Source organism: Somniosus microcephalus, chromosome 21, assembly GCF_052327205.1.
Source record: "Somniosus microcephalus isolate GS21.2 chromosome 21, FLI_Smic_1.0, whole genome shotgun sequence".
In the NCBI taxonomy this organism is placed as follows: Eukaryota; Metazoa; Chordata; class Chondrichthyes; order Squaliformes; family Somniosidae; genus Somniosus; species Somniosus microcephalus.
This window is the reverse complement of record NC_141007.1, coordinates 27,861,872-27,874,594: the sequence shown is the minus strand read 5'-3', so window position 1 is coordinate 27,874,594 and position 12,723 is coordinate 27,861,872. Positions and strand designations below refer to the sequence as shown.

At 43.2% G+C, this 12,723-nt stretch overlaps 1 protein-coding gene across 1 annotated transcript in view; it reads right to left on the bottom strand.

The window, feature by feature from the left end:
• Window positions 1–11,885, bottom strand: part of glp2r (glucagon-like peptide 2 receptor) — an 82,149-nt gene extending 70,264 nt beyond the window's left edge. The window contains exon 1 of the mRNA XM_085963361.1: window positions 11,414–11,885. Coding sequence (XP_085819487.1) covers window positions 11,414–11,536 — 123 coding nt within the window. The 5' untranslated portion in view covers window positions 11,537–11,885. The remainder of the gene's footprint in view (window positions 1–11,413) is intronic.
• Between the last annotated feature and the right edge of the window lie 838 nt (window positions 11,886–12,723).

The following is a 12,723-nucleotide window of genomic DNA, read 5'->3' as shown; positions in this document are numbered from 1 at the left end:
GGTGATTCCATCAGTTCAAAAGTTAAGCTATACTGAAGGCTCGTAAAAGGCAAAAATGAAAACAAATTCTTACACGCACACATATGAAATTCATTGCAGAACTCTGAGCCATCACACCTCGCTGTTAAACTGATTTGTTTGTTATTAATGTCTAATTACAAATCTTAACCAGCACCACTAGTTTATGGTGATCGAAGACGTCAAATTCCATTTTTATTACATGGGGTTCCACAAATGTTACCAATGTCTTGTTGCTCACATTCTCCGAATCTGTCTGTTTTTCCAGGTAGATGGGCAACTAGAGGCCTCAGCTATAATATACAAAAGGGGTTTCCATTCTCTCTAATCAGGTTCGCTGGTTTTTGGTGATTGAATTCTGTTTTTAGGGAGATCAAGATTTTTATTTGTGTTTTGGGGATTGCATTTCATCATTTTTTTTGTAAAAACCAAAATCCACTAAATTAAACAGTTATGATTAACATTTCACCGTTGACCTTTCCAGCATTAGTGACCTTACTGATTGAATTTTTATTGCCAACATAGCTCTTCAGGTCACACAGGCATGCAAGACCAGAGTGGTTGGGCCAAATGGCCTGTTTCCATGTTGTCATTTCCACATAATTCGACGTAAGAATTCCCTTCAGTGTCTAGAAGAGGCCAGATGAATGGCAGACATTCTACACATGGGACTTCAATGCTAGGCCTACAGGGGCGTGAACCTGCAGACCCTAGCTAAGCAGTGGGTCGGTGCTGTGCCATAAGGTGGAGAGGGCTGTGAGATAGAACGCCGACGCTCCTAGATTGCCTTCAGAACTTCAACGATCATCTTGCCTTGGCTTGCTGTTGGAGCAGGAACTGAGGGACGAGAGGGTGGTGGCCAGAGCGACAAACCTGCACATACTTTGTCCAGCCTCCTGGCGTCGGTTGGCTGAGGCTGCAGCACCATTCAGCTGCATCCAGGCTGACTGTACATGTACATGGGAAGAGGGCTAAAAAACATGCCCGTAAACACTGCCAATCTCTTGCCAGCTAATCAGTTTACCACCACCCTTTAAACTATTGTATTGACAGTTCAGTCAGGATTTTCTTGCATTCAGCAAAATCTGATATCAGGAATATTATGTTGCATATTTCAATGAAATAAAAAAACATAGATAGCGCCAGCAGCAGATCATGACAGGTACGGCATGTATGTAACACACTGACTTACAAGCAAGGTTCACAACACTGCTGATATTTTCTTAATTTATGTTGCATTTTAGTGCAAATCTTGTCAAAGATAAACCTAGATAAATACAACAACAACAATGAGTCATAGCAGGCAAACAATGGTTGATATCTTTTTATACTTATATAAATATCATACTGGCTACCAGTGAAATCATTGATCTTTTAGCTCCAAATAATAAGGAAGCCTTAAGTACTTCTACTTCTTAGCACAATGCTGTGCATGCATCTCCAGGGCTTGGGTCAATGCTGTCAGGTTTAAAACCAACTGGTCGGGTGATGATGAAGTGTGACACTACCATTTTGTCTACTCTCCTTTTGAGCGAATGTCTCGATGCATCCTGTTAATGTCAGGATGTCCAATTCACTCTCTGTGGGGTAGGGAGCAGGGACAACTGAACAAGCACCGTCAACCTTGTTTGAGGAGCTTTCTGGCAAGGTTAGGTTCTGAAACAGTTCTGAGATATCTATTCGCTGTGATTATCTGCATGAACATCTTTGCGGCCTTCTGCGCATACGTGCGGTATCCCGGAACCGCACATGCGCACCTGAACCCCTTCTGCGCATGTGCTGTGCGCTGTTTACTGAAGCCGCGCATGCGTAGTGCCCAACAGTTGCGGCTTGGCTCCGTAAGGAGAAGATCACTGGATCCATTGGTGGCTGGGGCGGGTGGGTGGGTGAGAGAGAGGATCGAAAGGGGAGAGAGAGAGAGGAGATCGGAGGGCGTGGGGGGGGATAAGAGAGGGGGGATTGGGGGAGGGGGATAAGAGAGGGGGGATCGGAGGGGGGGAGAGAGGACAGGGAGAGAGAGAGAGGGGAAAGAGAAAGAGGGGGCAGAGAGAGAGGGGGAGAGGATTGAAGGGGGAAGAGAGAGGATTGAAGGGGAAAAGAGAGGGTCAAAAGGGGAGGGGAAAGGAGGTCAGGAACTCAGGGGGAGAGAAGGTCAGGAACTTGGGGGGGTGGGGTAAAGAGCACGGAGAGCACAGTGGGCATGGGGGAAGAACGTGATCCAGAGCTAAAGGGAGGGGGATGAGAGCGAGAACATGATCCAGATGTTACGACGGATCACGTTCTTCTAACCCCACCCTCACCCCCTTTACACCCGCACCATGTTCTCCCCCTCCTCCCACTATACCGGCTTGATTTTTTGGAAAGCTCGGCACGTGTGCGGCAAGTAATGTCATTGGACTGGACGAAATCCGGAAGTCATGACACTGTCACTATTCACTTCATACCCAATAAACCTGTTAACAATCCGTGACCCACACACAATGCCCCATCTATGGGGGCGGGGAAGGTCAGGAACCTGGGAGGGAGGGGGTGGAAGAAGATCAGGAACTTGGATAGTGGGAAAAGGTCAGGAACTCGGGGTGGGGGAGAAGGTCAGAGCTTGGGGGGAGGAGGTCAGGAACTTGGGCAGGGGAGGTCAGGAACTCGGCGGGTGGGAGGAAGGTTAGGAACTTGTTAGGGGGGCAGGAGTTTGTTTGGGGAGTGGGAGAAGGTCTTAATCTGCATGGGTGAGTCGTATCTGTTCTATGTGAGCTCTGTTCTGTCTGGAGCCTGGCAGTCAGAATGGCTGGAATTGCACTTTGCAAAGTACTTGATTACTTAGGCAGGCAGGATCTAATTATACATTCCAGATAAACTGCTCGTGTGTCTTGTCCTCCAAGGGGACCAATCAGAAATCAGGTCTTGTCCTCCAAGGGGACCAATCAGAAATCTGGTGTTGGAAATAAACATGACTATATCTATTTCCACAGTTGCCATGCAGATCACTGGGATGCACCAGCCAATGTGATAGCTGAGCGGTGTGGACAGTACAATGTACATCGTGCAGTCATGTTAATTCTTCAGCTTTATTTTTTAAGTTACATTTTTAGTGCAGGCCGATCATATTACTGCTCCTCTCTATGAGTACCTGGTACAATGGGCACTTGTCACTTTACTAGGACAATTATGTTCCTTTAAATGGAATTGCATCTGGTACTTGCCCAATCATGGTTACTGCATGCTGATGTACAAAGCGTAATGTGTAACAACCAGAGTAAGTTCAGGGTCCCGACTGATATTCAGCAGACTTAGCTCTGATCAAAGAACTATGCACAGCCCATTTGGTTATTGTAAATAAACACCAGAGGTCCTGTCGGCTCCCTGCACAGTTAATCTGACTGACTTTACAGAGAACAGAATTTAATGGATAACAAACCATAACTTTACACGTTGTGCCTCAGCTATTTTTACATTGCTGACTGGCACCTTACTGTAACAAACAGTGTCGCTCAATAAAATTCAGCAGGTGGCTGCTGCTAGTCATTTCTTAGTGCAGCTTACACTCCTTGGGTGGCAGTGGTATTCCGTAATAACAAACCACTCCACCTTTCCACTTTCCTCAAACTGTATCTGGAACACATTTGCCATCCACTTGTCCTTCTGATGGCTCATAATATCCAAGAGGGTGTTGAGCTCCCCTCTAATTTTCCCTCCTTTTCACGATGGGATATGTGTTTCCAAAGCCATCTTCACTTTGAAGCAGGGACTCACTTAAAGACATCCACGGACAGAGGTTTACAAGTGAATCCTCTGCTCCTTTCAGCTGCTGCCCTCCGGTAACTCAGCAAAGTTTGAGCCAAATAGCAGGCAACAAGAGCCATCAAAGATAAACCTGGTAGTGTCAGGGGCGAGGGAAATGTTTCCTCAGTGCATTCGGTGTACAGAAATCGCAACCTCATTCGTTGTAAAAGGGTTTATGATTTTGTTACAGCTATTGCATGGAGGAACTCTCTTCACCCCTTCCTGATGTTTCTTCACATGTACTTTCAGCAGCCATCATATTTAAAATCAGGAATATATTAATGTGTACCACTGAAATAATCGAAAAGCACATACTGCACAATAATCAGATCAATTCGTACAATATACTGGCTTATAAACGGGTTGCAAAGTAATGTTAATATCCTCTCTGCATCAATTAACAATGGGCCAGATTTCACTGTAGCAGGGCATCTAACGGCGTCTGCCATTAGTTACACTTGCCTCTGCACCCTTTAGCTCAAATTTTTTTTGCCCACTAAGTTGTTGAAAGTGCACAGAGAGGGAAATGGCATCTGGAACCTGAGTGAGCCGGGCAACCAACAGGGTATCTCCTTAACCAATGAGATTTAAGGATTGGGAAAGAAACAGCGGAAGGACTGAGAAAGAGAACTAAAAAGAGGGGGAGAAAGATTGGATTAAGAGAGAGAGGAAAAAGCGACATAAAGGAAAAGTAAGAAAAAAATGTATAAATGTAATGTTTTTTAAATCTCCTAAATCAACTCACAACCTGAAGGAATGAGACTCCACACTTGTAACAGTAAATTTTTGGTGCCAGAGAGGTTGATTGGCAGTCATTAGCACTTATCACGTCGTTAAAAGGGTATTTACGCTTGTAATTAATAGCCCTAAATATCTGTGGTGGGTTTAGTTCATACCTATTGCGCAAATACAGCAACTTCACGACATTCAATGCAGGTCAGTGGTGAGGCAGACAGCGAGATGCCGTTTTCACGAAGCTAACGGCGGAGCAGCACAACTCGGACAGCAACGTTTGGGTATCCGCATTTAACCGTGCATCTGCTCCTTGCCTCAAGTTGCCGTACCATTTACGCATAAATAACGGAGAGCGGCATTAGCCTCATCATTACTTTGACAGCAAGATCTGGCCCTACGTCTTTCAATTCTGTGACGTCGGAATATTTCAGTCAGTTAGAATCATAGAATCGTAGCATGGTTACAGGACAGGAGGACGCCATTCAGCCCGTCGAGCCCGAGCCGGCTCTCTGCAAGAACACTTCAGCTAGTCCCAGTCCCCACAGTTAGTGGATATTTCTCGTATCAATTCAGATAAAAACCAAATGGATTAGAAAATGTAATTGACTGTATCTACCTGGGTCCCATTAAACACAGAAATCCTTTAAGTCTGATTATATAACCTCTGACTACCAGTATATTATTTTAAAAGAACTGAAAAATACAATCTTTTGCACCACTGTTCTGTATCACACTTAAAGACGTTTTGACTTTCAAACCACAAACTATGTAACAGCTTTAAAACTGAATTTTGTGCAAATTCCTAAACTATAACACCACGAAGCTAATGGCACTTCTTACTTCATAGAACTGATGTTTTTTTTTAATGGATGCAAAGATATTGCTGCAGTCCTCAAAAGGATTAATAGAATTCACAGGATGAACATAAGAACATAAGAAATAGGGGCAGGAGTAGGCCAATCGGCCCCTCGAGCCTGCTCCACCATTCAATAAGATCATGGCTGATCTGATCCTAGCCTCAAATATACTATCATTCTCCATCCCACCCGAACCCATGTGATCTTCCGGGAGAGGTGAAAAACCAGATTAAAAAAAAAACAATGGCCAATTTGGGAGAACAAATCTGGGAAATTCCTCTCCGACCCATCTAGGTGATCGAAACTCGTCCAGGAGATCACTCTGTCCCTATATTTTCTACAGTACTTACCTTCTGTAAAGGCCATCTCCACCCCAGCCAGGAACAGCAATAAAACCATCTCCTGAAATCTAACAGAATTAGAACACAAGAAGTAGGAGCAGAACCAGGCTACACGGCCCCTGGGCCCGCTCCACTACCCACGACCATTCCGAACCTAGACTCATATCCAATTTCCTGCCCGCTCCCCGTAACCCTTAATTCCCTTTACTTCTAGGAAGCTATCTATTTCTGTTTTAAATTTATTTAATGATGTAGCTTCCACAGCTTTCTGGGGCAGCAAATTCCACAAACCTACCACCCTCTGAGTGAAGAAGTTTCTCCTCATCTCAGTTTTGAAGGAGCAGCCCCTTATTCTAAGATTATGCCCCCTAGTTCTAGTTTCACCCATCATTGGGAACATCCTCACCGCATCCACCCGATCAAGCCCCTTCACAATCTTATATGTTTCAATAAGATCGCCTCTCATTCTTCTGAACTCCAATGAGTAGAGTCCCAATCTACTCAACCTCTCATGTACAGATGGGGGCGGTCACTTCACCTATCTTAGCTCAGCTATCCATAATAAAAACATGCCTGCACTTCTCTCCCCTTCACATTACCCAATCGGCTCTTGAATAGCTCGAAGGCTTTTGCTTCCACTCCTCTGTCTGGGAGTCTATTCTAGGTGATGTTACACTTTATTCTTCCTGACCTCAGACCTAAATTCACCCTTCAGTGGTTTGAACCTATGCCCACGTCCTATTGTCTTAATTTACCTATGAGTAATCCTCCAGATTTAACTTTTCTATATTGTTTAGTATCATACTCATCTGGAAGGACCCCCTCAGCCACCATCCATCAGTGCTAAAGAGTCTCAGTTTCTCTAATCTATCCTCGTAGCTGAGGTCTATGGTGCTGGTTTACAGCTTTATATTTCTTCTTTGCACCATTTGCAGGGCTTGAATGTTTCCATTGTGCCAGGTTGCACCAGGTAGACATAGAACTTGCATTTCTATAGCACCTTTCATGACCTCAGGATGTCCCAAGTGGTTTACAGCCAATGAAGTACTTTTGAAATGTAGTTATTGTTGTAAGGTAGGAAACTCAGCAGCCAATTTGCGCACATAACAGCAATGAGCTAATGATCAGATAACCTGTCTTTTGAAGTTGGTTGAGGGAGAAATATTGTCCAGGACACTGGGGAAAACTCCCCTGCTCTTTTTCGAATAGCATGATGAAATCTTTTACGACCAGTTTAACTCAGCCTCGTCTGAATGACGGCCCCTCCAACAATACAGCACTACCACCGTACTGCACTGAAATGTCAGTCTAGATCATGTGCTTAAACCTCTGGAGTATAACTTGAACCCATGACCTTCTGAATCAGAGGCGAGAGTGCTACCACTGAGCCAATACTGACACCTTGGGTACAATTGAACAGGGAGAAACAGATCCAGAGAGGAACTCGCCGTAACACCATCAAAGTGTATTTTCCCACCACTTTGGAAGAGTGTCTCACCATGGCTTCCTGTCACATCAACAGTGCTGTCTTATAGAAAACTGTATTCTACCCAAGTGATGAACAATAAAGCTATGCATTACATGGGAATCTACCGAACTGGGGGCGGGGTGTGGGGGGAAGGTTAATGGCAGGGACTGATTGATGAACTCAGCCATAATATGTTGCCCATTATCATTTCTGCATGTGTACTGAAACATGGCACATGGGTAGGGGTGACAACTCGCAAATGGGCAGTGAATCCACGAGCTTTTGAAGGTACAGTGTGAACAGTGCAAACAGAGGCCTGTTCACATAAAACATAGACAGTTGATGACTGTGGCCAGTTCCAAATCACTGCTCAAACTAAAACAATTTCCAATCTGCACTGTTTTCTGACTTGCCCAGGTCAGATCTGTTCAAACGCCATCTCTGAGCATTCCACATAAGCGCAGCTTATAACAGAAAGAGCTCCGAGCTATCTCATAGAACCATACAGCACAGATGAATACAGCCATTCGGCCCGTCACTCATGTGCCAGCTCTTTGAAAGAGCTCTCCAATTAGTCCCACTCCGCTGCTCTTTCCCCATAGCCCTGCAAATTTTTCCTTTTCAAGTATTTATCCAATTCCCTTTTGAAAGGTACTATTGAATCTGCTTCCACCGCCCTTTCAGGCTGTGTATTCTGGATCATAACAACTTGCTGTGTAACAAAATGTCTCCCATCTCTCCCCTGATTCTTTTGCCAATTATTGTAAATCTGTGTCCTCTGGATACCGACTCTGCCAGCTGAAACAGCTTCTCCCTATCAACTCTACCAAAACCCCATATAACTTTGAACACCTCTATTAAATCTCCCCTTAACCATCTCTGCTCTAAGGAGAACAACCCCAGCTACAAAACTACACTTGAGAAACCCAATTCAGTATTTCTGGAAAAATACAGAGATCATGATTTGGATGTGGGTTCACACAGCACTGTGGCAAAGAGAATCTTTATGCCGAGAGTCCTAGTGTAGCACCATCTGGTGTATGGGCTGAGCAACGTGGTTAGCAAGCGCCAGTCATTGTCAGAGCGAAGTTCAGTATCTAAGGCTTTCCCAAGTAACATTTTTCTGTTTGGAAATACAAGCTTGGGGCTCTCCCTGCTGATATTAAAAAAACCAGATAGCTAAACTTTTTAATTCCTATCACAGGGGAGTCACTATCAGGAGGATATCTGGTCCATGTATTGAAGAATAAGCAAAATTTATCTGCCAAACTTCCACATTTTTTGAAGTTATATGTTATTTTAGGGAGAGGATTGACGTAATGACCTAAAGTGGTATGCAATGTTTACAATGTCATAAAGGATCTCAGAGATGGATGGGAAAGAAATAAAACTAGCAAGAAATGTGGAAAAAGCTAAAAGATTAGGAGAAAATGAGTGAAAAGTCATTATTTTATAAAAAGAAGTGCCTTGTGGCATGGGATACTTTAGTTACCCAAGCAAATAACTCATGATAAAATAGCTTAGGTGCTACATTTCTTACATCAGTGTCAATTACATTTAATAGAGCCAAGCAATCAATTTAATGAGGGGCGAGAGATAGAGAGAGGAATGATGGAAAGAGAAAAAAGAACAAGAGAACGTGAGAAGAGAGCAAGAGACAGAACGAGAGAATGAGAGAGAAAGAGCAAGTGAAAAAGCGATAGAGAGGATATTTTTCTTTTTGTTCTGACCTAACACTCAATATTACCCTGATCTGTTCTTGCATCAGACAATAGTGAGGGAGCAGAGGCACATATCTCCCATCTGTTATCATTTATAAATTGTTCAAAACGACATGGGGATAGACGTTGACTTTACGCGATAGTGTAAAACAGGTGATAGCAAATCGACAGCCCGTTTTACATCTCTTCCCATTGACTTCACTGGAGATAACAATCGGGAGAGGTGTGAAACAGGCTGTCGACTCACTATCACTCGTTTTACACTATCACACAAAGTCAAGATCTACCCCGTAAAGTTTAAAAAAAAAATTGTGTTCTATTTCTGATCAGAAAATACAGACTCATACTTAAAGTTGTTTGACAGCACAGTTACTGCAGCAATGGGAAAAATTTAATTAACTTTCATTTCAACTTCTCAAAAAAAACAACCGTCTGTAAATTACAGATTTTGAAATGGAGATAACGATCGCATCTCAATTTACATTTAAGAAAAGATTTTTTTTAATCAAAAATTAATTTGGATTAAATTAGTTACATAAAATCCTATCTTTTTAATAATCAGTGAAGAATATCAGGCAACTTCTTTTAAGATATTTAAATGTTCTGCCCTTCTAATGTTATTTTTGGATGAGGTATTTGCTTCATGCGATATTTGGTGATCACTATTTAAATTGAATTTGTTTTGATAATATTTTGTTATTCTAAATGTTTTTTCTAATCAGAATCATTCTCTTTACATCTGCACAAAAGTAGAGGTTGACAGTAGTCTAGATGTGACTAATCCAATGCACTCCTGGCCGCCGCCCATGTTCTACCCGTCATAAACTTGAGGTCATCCAAAATTCGGCTGCCCGTGTCCTAACTCGCACCAAGTCCTGTTCACCCATCACCCCTGTACTCACTGACCTACATTGGCTCCCGGTTAAGCAGCACCTCAACTTTAAAATTCTCATCCTTGTTTTCCAATCCCTCCATGGCCTCGCCCCTCCCTATCTCTGTAATCTCCTTCAGCCCCACAACCCTCTGAGAAATCGGCGCTCCTCTAATTCTACCCTCTTGAGCATCCCTGATTATAATCACTCAACCATTGGTGGCCGTGCCTTCAACTGCCTAGGCCCTAAGCTCTGGAATTCCCTGCCTAAACCTCTCCGCCTCTCTACCTCTCTTTAAGACACTCCTTAAAATCTACCTCTTTGACCAAGCTTTTGGTCATCTGCCCTAATATCTCCTTATGTGGCTTGGTGTCAAATTTTGTTTGATAATCGCTCCTGTGAAGCGCCTTAGGATATTTTACTATGTTAAAGGCACTATATCAATACAAGTTGTTGTTGTTCTTGTCGGCTAGAACCACTTGATGCAACGTTTTGCGTAGCCAACTTACACCGATGATCTATTTACTTACAATCTCTTTTTGAAATCAAGATCACTGAAGTTTGGGGCATTTTACGCTGTGAAATTTGCATTCAAGTGGCTTAGCTCCCAGTTGAAGCGACAGTATGTTCAGACATTTAGGTCGGAGCTGATGCAAACTCCTTACAATGTGGAAATCTTCTCAGCAAGACATTCAAGTTTGAAGACAGCAATCAATCTCGGGAATGAGTGGTTTGTGTGCTTGTGTCACTGACCTCAATTCACCCTCCCCGAGAACGGTGGTAGTGTAGTGGCTATGTTATTGGAGCAGTAATCCTGGACTGATAATACAAAGAGTTCAAATCCCAGCACAAACTTGAATCTACAAGCGCTGGGTTCTCTTCATATCGTATAAATCTTTCGTCTTTTGCTGAAGATGTCTGAGAAGAGAATGACTTTAGAGAAATGTTCGCCAGGCTGATGAACCCGTGCAGCTCAGTCGGGAGAAGCCTCAGCCTTTGTTAATCTCTGAGGGTCCAGGGTTCAGTTTCCTGTTCAGCTGGTGCTTTTAGATCAAGGATTTCTTCCCCTGCTCACTCCCTCAGCTCTTGCCTGATCCAGCTACTTCAGAACAGAGGAGGCGGGGGAGGACACATTAGCAGGGGCTTCATAAACCACTTGTGCCCTAAAGCGGACTTCTGCAGTTTAAGACGCAAGATGTGTTCATCATGGGCGAGATTAGGGAAAACTTATTTAAAGAGAAAAACTTTGGGGGGTTTATTTACTCCCCCTCTTGCTCGTTTTTTTAATGCACTAATTAAATACCAGTTCTTCGTCTATTTAAATAGATTAAGGACTTAGTCAGAAAGTGCAGACAAGAACTTAATGGAGTTATGACTCTAAGAACTTAATGCAAATATGTTAACAAGCCTGTTGAAAATAGTGCACAGAGACAATTAAAACCTTGCATGTTAGAGGGAAAAATTACAGCAAAACCCTGCCTTTAAACTGACAAGTAGACCATCAAAAAACGAGGTTAAACGATTCGCTATGCTAATATTCTTTTGTGTGTGGTTTTGCACAAAGCGAATTTTCCTTTCCTCAAGATGGTCACGTTGAATATATTCAGATGCACGCTCTCACCTGCATTACTTGTAGTAATATCACGCAGAGAAAAACTGACCCTGTAGCCCTTGAAGTTTGTAAACCATGCAGCCACTGGTTTGAACTCAGTCCCTCATCCCTGCCTCCACTGAAGATTCTCATTGCAGTCTGCTTCAGAGGAATCTGTCATCAAATCCGTCGAAGAACATCCAATTCTCTTCACGTCCCCCAAAACTTTCCTCGCTTTCCCCGAGTGCTGCCTTATTATCGAATAATTCAGGTAGTAGCGGATCCCGTTCGACAGCTCCCCTTTATTTATATCACTCCGATGTTGTGAGACCGCTAAACCCTAACATGATGATCGAATGCAATTTTTCATTCATAGCCAGCCCAGTTTCAAAAGCTAACGAGCTGAGGCGGGAAGTCCGATAAATGTAGTGGGATTCCTGTGAAGTCTCTAATCCCAAGAGGGAAAAGTCCAGCTTCTGTCTCTGCAGTATGTGCACTGCCAGAATCTGCTGCCTGTCTCACACACACCCCTGACTCCTAAACTCCTCTCCACCAATCATAGCCAAAAACAGGCAGTTACCATAGAACCATGGCTTACACACTCACTATTGTATTTGCATATAAAGTAACAATCTCTGTCACTCACTCGTACACTGATTGATCCGCACAATACCCAGTCACCTTTAAAATCAGACTTTGCTCAGCTCCACTGATGAATTCCTAGATTTTATTTGGGTGGTGAATCGATAAAAGACTGATTTTCTTCCGCAAAGGAAGACATCCACCCTCCCAAAACTCCCCACGTTTTTCTTATCAAAAATCATGTACCACATGCACTTGCATCACACCTTAAAGAAAGAACTTGCATTTACACAACATCCTTCATGACCTCAGAACATCCCAATGCGTTTCACAGCCAGTGAAGTGTCTTTGAAGTGTAGTCACTGTTGTCATGTCGGGAAACATGGCAGCTAATTTGCACGCAAGCAAGCTCCCACAAACAGCAACCAGACAAATGACCAGATAATCTGTTTTTAGTCAGTAACGTCAGGACATACATTGATGAGTCTTGATAACGATTGAAGCGATAGTGTTAACAGAATGGATACACTGCAGACAATGCGTGCAATATACTGCTCACAGTACATTCTGCAAAATGACACTGCAGCATCAACAAGTTCATATTTCAACCAGACTTTAAAAATATTTGGGCTGCACAATACTATGGTGGGAATGTACAAACATACAGTTTAGCAGAATTTTACAGCACACCATCCACTGAAATATAGTAACAATAGCTCAGACTTTTCTGGAGTGGGACATCTCACAGAGAAGGAAAG